The sequence below is a fragment of the Staurois parvus genome, unplaced genomic scaffold (genome assembly GCF_062004578.1).
Source record: "Staurois parvus isolate SC_StPar_1 unplaced genomic scaffold, SC_StPar_1.0 ptg000941l, whole genome shotgun sequence".
NCBI lineage: Eukaryota > Metazoa > Chordata > Amphibia > Anura > Ranidae > Staurois > Staurois parvus.
The window spans coordinates 326,384-338,516 of NW_028318737.1; the positions used below are offsets into that span (position 1 = coordinate 326,384).

The 12,133-nt window shown below is 45.4% G+C and overlaps 2 protein-coding genes across 2 annotated transcripts in view; both read right to left on the reverse strand.

The window, feature by feature from the left end:
* The window catches only part of LOC149441836 (uncharacterized), a 201,702-nt gene extending 197,602 nt beyond the window's left edge, over nucleotides 1–4,100 (reverse strand). Inside the window, exon 1 of the mRNA XM_089656817.1 lies at nucleotides 4,015–4,100. The gene's annotated coding sequence lies outside the window, so the exon portion shown is untranslated. The remainder of the gene's footprint in view (nucleotides 1–4,014) is intronic.
* Nucleotides 1–12,133, reverse strand: part of LOC149441832 (gastrula zinc finger protein XlCGF66.1-like) — a 429,912-nt gene that overhangs the window by 241,203 nt on the left and 176,576 nt on the right. Inside the window, exons 2-3 of the mRNA XM_089656812.1 lie at nucleotides 5,409–5,866; nucleotides 4,725–4,916 (exon numbers count right to left, since the gene is read on the reverse strand). Of these exons, the coding sequence (XP_089512938.1) occupies nucleotides 4,725–4,916; nucleotides 5,409–5,573 (357 nt within the window). The 5' untranslated portion in view covers nucleotides 5,574–5,866. The remainder of the gene's footprint in view (nucleotides 1–4,724; nucleotides 4,917–5,408; nucleotides 5,867–12,133) is intronic.

Genomic DNA, 12,133 nt, shown 5'->3' on the forward strand with positions numbered 1-12,133 from the left:
GGAAGGGGTTAGTGGGGTACCCCAAGGTTCAGTGTTGGGACCCCGACTTAATAATATATTTATAAACAATATAGGGTCTGATATTAAAAATCCCAAGGGGGATATGATCTCCATGTATAATACATAAGGGGGGATATGATCTCCATGTATAATACATAAGGGGGGATATGATCTCCATGTATAATACATAAGGGGGGATATGATCTCCATGTATAATACATAAGGGGGGATATGATCTCCATGTATAATACATAAGGGGGGATATGATCTCCATGTATAATACATAAGGGGGGGATATGATCTCCATGTATAATACATAAGGGGGGGGATATGATCTCCATGTATAATACATAAGGGGGGATATGATCTCCATGTATAATACATAAGGGGGATATGATCTCCATGTATAATACATAAGGGGGATATGATCTCCATGTATAATACATAAGGGGGGATATGATCTCCATGTATAATACATAAGGGGGGATATGATCTCCATGTATAATACATAAGGGGGGATATGATCTCCATGTATAATACATAAGGGGGATATGATCTTCATGTATATTACATAAGGGGGGATATGATCTCCATGTATAATACATAAGGGGGGATATGATCTCCATGTATAATACATAAGGGGGGGATATGATCTCCATGTATAATACATAAGGGGGGATATGATCTCCATGTATAATACATAAGGGGGATATGATCTCCATGTATAATACATAAGGGGGATATGATCTCCATGTATAATACATAAGGGGGGATATGATCTCCATGTATAATACATAAGGGGGATATGATCTCCATGTATAATACATAAGGGGGAGATATGATCTCCATGTATAATACATAAGGGGGGATATGATCTCCATGTATAATACATAAGGGGGATATGATCTCCATATATAATACATAAGGGGGGATATGATCTCCATGTATAATACATAAGGGGGGATATGATCACCATGTATAATACATAAGGGGGGATATGATCTCCATGTATAATACATAAGGGGGGATATGATCTCCATGTATAATACATAAGGGGGATATGATCTCCATGTATAATACATAATGGGGGGGATATGATCTCCATGTATAATACATAAGGGGGGGATATGATCTCCATGTATAATACATAAGGGGGGGATATGATCTCCATGTATAATACATAATGGGGGGGATAAGGGGGAATTGCTGTAGGAAAGTCCTGGATTCTTTTGTCTGCAGCACAGAGAAGGAAGATTATCCGAGAGAAATCCAGGAATACAGGACGGGGAACACAGCTCAGGAAAGTGACCAGGGGATTACAGGCTGATATCACCCAGTCCCCGCCCTACTCTGGACCAATCAGTGAGCAGTATGGGTGGAGGAATGGATTTAGTGTTCATGACCCACCTGTGCTGATCTCTGTAGGAGTGTCCTCCTCTATAAATGTCCCCGTTATTCCATCCTCCTCCATAGACTGCTGATCATCCCTCACATACGCCTCTTCTTCTTCTGCTTTCACCTCAAATTCTATATCGATTGGATCTCCACTCTAAATCAAGGAAATGAGAGAAAATATCATCTGTAAAATGTAAGGTTTATGATTGTGACATCACACACAAAATCCACACATTGTCTCCCTTCACAGAAGCAGATCACATGTGATATGTCGGTACATTTCCCCTAAATACGGCATGCCATCCTGAAACTGTCCATTTCCTATCCCGTGTTGCGGTATTGACCACAAACACTGAACACGCTCAGTAAATACGGCATGAACAGGCGTTACATTCACAGAAGGAAATAAAGAATGAAATGCATGCGGTCATTAATTAGTGGTGGAGACATGCGGCATTCAGGAAATGTGTACTGCTTGGTAAAGAGTGGGCGGCCGCTGGCATCCTTAACAACCAGTAAACAACATGGTTGCTAGGGAGCGAGCGGCCACCACGTCCTAACCAACCGATAAATATAAAAAAACGAATTACCGGCAATGAAATATGAAGAAAATAGCATAGGATTCCCCCTTTAGGGGGGTCTAGTATGGATTTTGAGGGGGACCCCTTGCCAAAATGAAAGAAATACATACCAGACCCATATCTGAGCATGCAGCCCGGCAGGTCAGGAAAGGGGGGGGACGAGAAAGCGACCCCCATCCTGAAACATACCAGGCCATGTGCCCTTAACATGGAGTGGATGTTCTGGGGCAGGGGGGGGCTTTGCTCCCCCAGAGCACCTTGTCCATGTTGATGGGGACAAGGGACTCTTCCCCACAACCCAGGCTAGTGGCTGTTGGGGTTTGCAGGCAGAGGAGTTACAAAATTTAACAAGGGGGCCCTCAGATCCCTCACCCCATGTGAATGAGTATGGAGTACATGGTACCCCTAATTATTCACCCCAAAAAAGTATTCTGTTAAAGACAGCAGGCAGTATTTGACAAGTCCTTTATTAAAAAAGCAAAAATAAAGCAAAATGTCCCCCCGGTGTAGATCCATCATCAATCACGATGCTCACTGTCACCACTGACTGGGAAAGAAAAGCTCCGCTCCCAATGAAGACTCCCCTCTGTCTGACAGCTCTGCTGCCTCCTGCCACTAAATTTACTGAGGGACGGTGCCACTCGGTGATGTCACTGACCGGGGCATGTTGTATTGGTGATGTCACGGACCGGGGCATGTTGTATTGGTGACGTCACTGACCGGGGCATGTTGTATTGGTGACATCACTGACCGGGGCATGTTGTATTGGTGATGTCACTGACCGGGGCATGTTGTATTGGTGACATCACTGACCGGGGCATGTTGTATTGGTGATGTCACTGACCGGGGCATGTTGTATTGGTGATGTCACTGACCGGGGCATGTTGTATTGGTGACGTCAAAAGAGGGCAAGGCCACACAGTGATGTCACAAGGTAGTAGCGTTCCTTAGTTTATTTAGAAGTGGGAGGCGGCAGAGCTGTCAGATGGCAGGAGGGGAGCTTTGTTGTTTTCAGCGATGACAGCGAGTATTGTGATTGGATCATCGATGGATCTACATCAGGGGTATATTTCTCTTTATTTTTTTTTTGTCAAACATTTCTTCAAGTGTTTTTTTACACTACATTTTTTTTGGTGAATGAATAGGGGTGCTATGTACTCTATACCCATTCACATTGTGGGGGGCTGGCATCTGGGGGCCTCCATGTTAAAGATAGCTTCCAGATTCCAATAAGCCCCCCACCCACAGACCCCACAACCACTGGCCAGGGTTGTGGGGAAGGGACCCTTGTCCCCATCGATATGGGGACAAGGTGCTTTTTGGGGGGTCAGAATGCCCCTGCCCTGAAGCACCCACCTCATGTTGAGGATATGTGGCCTGGTATGGTTCAGGAGGAAGGTGGGCACTCACTAATTGATTTTGGAGGGGAACCCACGCCTTTAATTTTATTATTTTGGCATCAGGGTTTCACTCAAAATCCATACCAGACCTGTCACAGCTGTCAGCGGGGAACTTGGTGGCCGTCCGCTCCTTGTTTACTGGTTGTTGGGGACACTGGCGGCTGCCCTCTCCTTAACAACAAGCTATTTCCAAGTGTTGCTATGGACACCAGTGGTAAATTACCCGCAGGATTCACTACTAAAAAAAAGCATGCAGCATCTTACTACATACTGGGATACGGGAAGATACCGCTTTGTGATTGGAGCCCATAGTCTCTACAAGTCCATGTTCTAGATTCTCCATCCCACCAACCTTGTAATAGTGAGGGATGGTGTGACCTTCCTGTGTGGAATCCCGGGAATACAGAGGACGGGGACATCTCTCTGGTGGGTTCCTGGTATTAGGTGGCTCCATCATATCCTTGTGTCCTTCTGAAAACTCCTCCATCACTCCATACTCCTCATCCTCCTCTTTATACTCTTCTTTAACATCAATATTATCATCCCCGAGGATTCCACTCTGAAAGATATAATAAAACATTCATTGTAACAAACATGCTGTGTATAAATCACAACTACCAATAATTGTCATCATCTACCTGATGATGGTGAGGGATGGTGTGACCTTCCTGTGTGGAATCCCGGGAATACAAAGGACGGGGACATCCCGCTGGGGGGTTCCTGGTATTAGGTGGCTCCATCATATCCTTGTGTCCTTCTGAAAACTCCTCCATCACTCCATACTCCTCATCCTCCTCTTTATACTCTTCTTTAACATCAATATTATCATCCCCGAGGATTCCACTCTGAAAGATATAATAAAACATTCATTGTAACAAACATGCTGTGTATAAATCACAACTACCAATAATTGTCATCATCTACCTGATGATGGTGAGGGATGGTGTGACCTTCCTGTGTGGAATCCCGGGAATACAGAGGACGGGGACATCTCTCTGGTGGGTTCCCATGACTGGATCCATCTGTAGGAAACACACACACTGACTGAATCCATTGTTTCTATGTGTTTATCAGATGATGGGGGATCTAGGTGGATCCTCCGTACTGCTCTCTCCTTTACAATAAAGTCTCCTCTTACCCGGTGATGTGAGGGGCGGCTGATTGTCCATCATGACGTCCTTGTAGAGATCCTTGTGTCCTTCTAAATACTCCCACTCCTCCATGGAGAAATAGACAGTGACACCCTGACACCTTATAGGAACCTGACACACACAATGATACAGTCACCATCCAGACACATCCCTTGTCTGTTACTGGAGAATGTCCCAGAATTCCCGGCACCGCTCACCTCTCCTGTCAGCAGCTCCATCATCTTCTTGGTGACTTCTAGAATCTTCTGTGTCTCCTGTCTTGTAGGGATCAGGGATGGAGGTGGGGGGATGGTGATGGGATTCTGGATTCTCGAGGATCTTGTGGTCATACGATGAGATCTCCTTCTGGTGTCATTGTCGGTAGATTTCTTCATGACTCCTGTACAGTTCTGTGTGATACAAAGATAAATCTCACTCTCCCATAATCCCTCACTTCTATGGTCAGCTCTAGATTTATTCTCCAGGGATTGGCCACAATGTGCCGACTCAGCAAAGGACAGACATCTCCATCCAATGATATGATGACAATGGGGTCAGATTTATAGCTCCTTCTAGAAGTCATATAATAGAGTCACTAATGGTTTACTAGTAAGGCTCACTGACCCACCAGGAAATGTCACCCATGGATTTAGTGGTCAGTGGGCGTGGCATGCTGGTAATGATGGGTCTCTCTGATTGGACTAAAGCTGAGATTGTTCTCTTTTATAACCAATGCCGCCATCTTGTGCTATAACCAAATCTCATAGAGTCCGGACACTTTATGTATTCATAGTACTTGTGTGGATGTCGTTATTGATTACAGAACATCAGAAGACTTCAAGTGACTCTGAATACCTCCCAGTGTACAGCCGAGTCAGATTTAACCCCTTCATTACACTCACCTCTCCAGTCAGCAGGCTGAGGATCTCCAGGGTGAGCTTCAATATCGTCTCATTCCGGGGAAATTCCTTCCTTACAATCTTCACAAAACCCAAAGTCTGCTGATTGTCCATCATGACGTCCTTGTAGAGGTCCTTGTGTCCTTCTAAATACTCCCACTCCTCCATGGAGAAATAGACAGTGACACCCTGACACCTTATAGGAACCTGACACACACAATGATACAGTTACCATCCAGACACATCCCTTGTCTGTTACTGGAGAATGTCCCAGAATTCCCGGCACCGCTCACCTCTCCTGTCAGCTGATGGACCATCATGGTGGTCAGTTCCAGAATCTTCTGCTCTTTCTCCCTCTCAGGTATCAGAGAACGAGATGGAGGCACCATGGTGAGGCTCTGGGTTCTGCTCCATCGTCCTGAGATTGGCTCCCCACTAGACTTCTTCTTTACAACATAATCCTACAGATCAGGAGAAAAATAAAACAATATCAACCACCTGACATCATCTAAATGTGTGCAAAAATAAAATGGTCTATTGACCAGAATAGACAAGAGTGATGTCATGTGACCTCCCAGAATCCTCCTCACCTCTCTGGTCAGGTCTGTGTTTTATTAATAGAGATAAGAGCGATGTCATGTGACCTCCCAGAATCCTCCTAACCTCTCTGGTCAGGTCTGTGTGTTATTAGTAGAGATAAGAGTGATGTCATGTGACCTCCCGGAATCCTCCTCACCCCTCCGGTCAGGTCTGTGTTTTATTAATAGAGATGAGAGTGATGTCATGTGACCTCCCAGAATCCTCCTCACCTCTCCGGTCTGGTCTGTGTTTTATTAATAGAGATGAGAGTGATGTCATGTGACCTCCCAGAATCCTCCTCACCTCTCCGGTCAGGTCTGTATTTTATTTATAGAGATGAGAGTGATGTCATGTGACCTCCCAGAATCCTCCTCACCTCTCTGGTCAGCAGGTAGATGATCTCCAGGGTGAGGTTTAGTATCTTCTCAGTCATGTGACTCCGGTCCTCCTCCATCCTCATTGGTGCCATCATGTGATCTATACAGGTCTCCTTGTAGACGGATAACTTTGGGAAATGAAAGTAAGAATGATTTGGATGGTATTGGTCACACAATAATAGGATGTGGATGTGAGGGGGGAATAGGAGGGTTGCTGGACATTGAAGAACTACTCCCCCCATGGGAAGACATTTTGTTTGGACTGTTTAGTGTTTACTACAGTTTTGAGGTCCGGGGCCCCTTTTCTCTGTTGGGTTTGTTTGGTCTCTGAACTGGGTTTGATGAGTATTAGATCTGCAGACAAGGAATGATAAATCTGATCCTTCCTATGAATAGTCTGCTCTGAGGCAGTGCTGTGAGGTCAATGTCGGCTCATCATGCAGGGATGGTCACTTTACATCACCCGACGCCCGGGACATGTAGTTCTGGGGGCCGGGCAAGTATTGTGTTTAATCTTTATCCCTGCTGAGGGCAAGCCGCAGGGCTCTCCTTTCCGGTGCCAGCCTCTGCCACCCCGTGTGTGTGAACCTCTCCTATACCTACTATGCTTCCCCGGCTCTGCTTGCCCATCTGTGGGCCCGGGTCAGCGGGTGTCGGAGGGTAGAGGGGATGGAGGAGAGCGGACACGTTCACTCCCTTCTTGTCCTGACCCAGAAATGACGTTATGACAGATTTCCTGACCATCGAGGCCGGCAAAGAATGTAATGCGGTGCGATGTGCTCTACATTACATCCAATGGAGTACAGGGGAGACATTGGGGGTCTTTTAGACCCTGGATGTCTCAATAAAGAGAACCTCTCATCAAAAGTCATCTCATAGAGGACTTTGTCCCCTTAAGTAAATTTTTTTTTTTAATTGTAAAGAATTAAAGTTACACCCAAGTACATAACTCCTCCCTTTAAAAAATGTTAAGGCCCCCCCACCCCCACATATATGCACACCCAAATGTAAGAGCACACGCTGGAGCGCCTACACGTGATAACATTGATTGTGATACACGTTACATATCGCCGGTCACACCAGAATGAGAGGATAATTCTAGGAGCAGACCTCCTCCGTACTCTATACTGATGACCTAGAAGGGGCTATAAATGTGTCCCCTATAGATAATACCGGGGACTAAAGGTTGTCACCATTTCAGCACACACAACTTAAGGTTTGACATGTTGGATATCTATTTACTCGCTGCAACCTCGGCTTTTATATTTTTACACATAAATGGGTCATTTATTGCTTTTTGTGACCTGAAATCAGCTTAAGTGTATTTTTTATTGAAATTTGGCATTTCCTAGACTTTGTGATAATGTTTTGTGACATAAAAAATTGGAACTGCCACTATTTTATTCTGTAAAGTGTCTACTTTTAGAAAATCGATATTTTTGGGGGTTTTGTGTCATCTTCAGGATAAAATGATTTTTTTTATGTGCAAAAAATGCAAAAACGTCTCTGGGAGTGAAAGGGAGAAAGGATAAGCCGGACACTCCCCTTTCCTGAGGAGCAGCCAATCGGTTCTCATTACACTGCAAGGTGTCTCCCCTCCCTGCTAGTCCCCGGGTGCAGTGCTGGAGACAGGCGGGGGAGGGGAGGAGGAGATAAACAGCACAATGTTACACATATTACACATTTAAGTTGCTATAAAGCCCCTTTCATTTTTTTAAAGCCACAAACATTCCTAAAAGAGCCTCAGATTTATATACATTTGTTGTAAATAGGAAATTACATCTTATTACCTCCTCTGCTGCCACTTCCACCAACATCTCCTCTATACTTCTTCCCGCCTCACCTCTCATCTGTAACTTCCTGTCTGTACCTGACATCACTTCCTGTCTGTACCTGACATCACTTCCTGTCTGTCCCTGACATCATTTCCTGTCTGCATTCCATAGAGACTTCCTGTGTGAGTATAGGTGAGATCCCCACCTTGTGGAGTTCAGAGGAACTGCAGCCCCGAGATCCATCCCATAATCCCCCTTCCTGTATAATATGTACCTTACAGGGATACTACGGGAGATGAAACATTACTGAATAAAGGAAGAAGAAATAAATGTAACTCTTATGTAACCAACTGTTCAACAAACATCTCTTATTACATATAGAAAAGTCTTACAAACACAGAACACAAAATACAAATGTATAGCTAATGAGAGCGATCCCGCCAAACCTGATCCTTCTGGGGGGGACAATGCAAAAATATATATCAATCCACTCATAATGACATCATCTTCTGGGAGTGTCTGCACATCCATCCATTTCATACACATTTCATTGTCTCAGCAGATCTCCTGCAGCCTATTAGCTCCCATTTCCCTCTCTATGTCTCAGCGGATCTCCTGCAGCCTATTAGCACCCATTTCCTTCTCTATGTCTCAGCAGATCTCCTGCAGCCTATTAGCTCCCATTTCCCTTTCTATGTCTCAGCGGATCTCCTGCAGCCTATTAGCACCCATTTCCCTCTCTATGTCTCAGCAGATCTCCTGCAGCCTATTAGCTCCCATTTCCCTCTCTATGTCTCAGCTGATCTCCTGCAGCCTATTAGCACCCATTTCCCTTTCTATGTCTCAGCTGATCTCCTGCAGTCTATTAGCACCCATTTCCCTCTCTATGTCTCAGCGGATCTCCTGCAGCCTATTAGCACCCATTTCCATCTATATGTCTCAGCGGATCTCCTGCAGCCTATTAGCACCCATTTCCCTCTCTATGTCTCGGCAGATCTCCTGCAGCCTATTAGCACCCATTTCCCTCTCTATGTCACATATTACAACAAGCAGTCACAAAGGTAAATGTAAAATAAAAGCAGAGAGGGAGAGAAGTCTGATAAAGCAGCTCATCGATGAGAGGTACATAAGAACATACAATGTCAATACAAAACAGTGACATGGCCATCAATCACAAACGATCGAAGCAGACAGATCGGTGTCATAGGTGTCCCGTGGGTCCTGAACTGCCTCCAGCGCAGGGACAGTAGCAGGGTGTAAAGCAGGTAGGTACTCCAACTTTCTCATTTCTGCTCTGACCTTCATCAGTGCCGGTAACATGGGGGACATAGAAGACAGCCAATGCATGGGAATGGTTCTCCTGGCTGCCCTCAGAATGTAGGTGGAAAGTTTCCTCGCACATTTAGAGAGACCCGAAAAGGTAGACCCAACAGAAAGTAAATGGGCTCAAAAGGGACAGGAGCCAGGAAAAGTAACCACAATGGGGTAAGGACCTCCTCCAAAAGGGTGCAATGGACCGGCAATCCCCAAAAATGTGGAAAAGAGTGTCAGTTTCCGTCCCACAACACCAGCAAACAGAGGAAACATTCAGGTTACTATCATGGAGAACCTCAGGGGTCCGATACCAAAACATGGGGGTCTTAGAAGGATTTTCTGTACACATTACACACACAGAAGATTTAGAAGAGGCCTCCCAAATCCTACTCCATTGATCCAACCCAATATCACATTGAAGGAAACGGGACCATTTACACATATAAAGGGGAGAACCAATAGAGAAAGGGCATCTACAAGCAATGTATACGTAGCGGAAATGATGTCCCGGTGGTGTGGGCCTTGGATGCAGATATGATCTAAAGGGGTAGGTTGTTCAAGAGTCAGAGAAGAGGCTTTGGAGGCAAAAATGTGTTGTATCTGTAGATAAAATACTGATGGGGTGGAATGCGAGCAGCTTTTTGAATGTCAGGGAAGGATTTAAGGTTGTGAATTACGGGATTGACCAAATGTCACAATTGGAATAGATTAACCTCAGCCCAAGGAGGGACTCGACCAATGGCCAGACCATCTGGGAGACTTGGATTAAAAATGATGTTGGTCAAGGGGGAACACTTAGAGCCTAGGATGAATCTAACCCTACACCTCCTCGGTTAGCTAGTCGCTGTGGCCGCGTGCATGTGGGTGGGATCTGTGACAGCCTCTGATGACTCCTCTGTCATCCAATAAAGCTGATGGACCTCTGATGTCTTCCTTGTTCTACGATGAAGCTGATGGACCTCTGATGTCTCCCCTGTCCTCTGATGAAGTTGATGGACCTCTGATGACTCCCCTGTCCTCCAATAAAGCTGATGGAACTCTGATGTCTCCCTTGTCCTCCAATAAAACTGATGGAACTCTGATGTCTCCCTTGTCCTACGATGAAGCTGATGGACCTCTAATGTCTCCCCTGTCCTCTGATTAGGCTGATAGACCACTGATTTCTCCTCTGTCCTCTGATAAAGCTAATGGACCTCTGATGTCTCCCCTGTCTCCAATGAAGCTGATGGACCTCTGATGTCTCCCCTGTCCTCTGATGAAGCTGATAGACCTTTGATTTCTCCTCTGTCCTCTGATAAAGCTGATGGACCTCTGATGTCTCCCTTGTTCTACAATGAAGCTGATGGACATTTTGATGTCTCCCCTGTTCTCAGATGAAGCTGATAGAGTTCTAATGTATCTCCTGTCATCTGATGAAGCTGATGGACCTCTGATGTCTCCCTTGTTCTACAATGAAGCTGATGGACATTTTGATGTCTCCCCATTCTCAGATGAATCTGATGGACCTCTGACGTCTCCCCATCCTCTGATATCCACCAGTCAATGTTCACTGAAGGAAGGGGTATCCAGGAGTGAACATTCACTGAAGGAAGGTGATATCCATGAACGAATGCTCACTCCAGGAGGGAGAAATCCAGGAGTGAATGTTCACCATGGGAAGTTGAAATCCAGGAGTAAATGTTCAATGAAGGAAGGGGGGATCCAGGAGAGAATGTTCACTAATATCCCACCCCTCTAACTGGCATCACCCCCTGTGTCAATCCTAGGTGTGTTAATGGGCCCATGGCAGGGTTGTGTGGGGGGACCTACCTTTACCAGGGTGTGTGGGGAAAACCCTCATTGCTGGGCTATGCAGGGGGACCTACTATTACTTATATGTATGGAGGAATCCACCATAACCTGGGTGTGTGCGGGAGGGCTCACCATTACCAGGGTGTGTGCATGGGGGGGCATCATTGCTGGGGTGTGTGGGGGAACCCACCATTACAATAGAGTTCAGGGGAGCCAACCATTACTGGGGTATATGGGGGACCCACCATTTGTCAATAAGATAACACCGTGTTATCATTAGTTCATTTTGAAGTGGAGTTCCCCTTTATCTTCATACTTCTCCTAATGTTGGATGAGGGTCTGGTATGGATATTAAAGGGGAACCCCACACTTATTTAGTTTTGAAGCAGAGTTTTCCTTTATATTGTTAGACCTCACAGTTGAGCTGAACTTTTACTGCCCCCTATATCTGCAGAGGCAGTGGGCAGTGTCTACATATATCCCAGTAGTGATGGTTGTCTTCGCAGTCACAGCAGGAATTATCCCCAAGATGTCACTTTTGATGGGTGTATCTCCTGCTGAATGTGACCCATTGAAGTGAATGAGGCTGTTCTTTGACCCCCCAACAAGTGCAGGCAATGCATGTGACTCACAAACTGCACCAAAAACACAAGGCAGGTGCATTTTTTATGTGGTTTGCCATGTTTTCCATTGATTTCAATGGGGAGGTGCATTTTTTGTGTGGCTTTTTTTTACCACACCAAACCTGCACTAAAAATGTGACAAGCAGGACTTTGAAAAATGCAGCAGCCCCGCATCGGCTGAGTGTAAAAAGGAATCTGGGAGGGAAATGTAATTTGTTGGCAATTTAAAACTCTTCTCTAGATTTGTAAATGTCAGCGACGTGCGATGA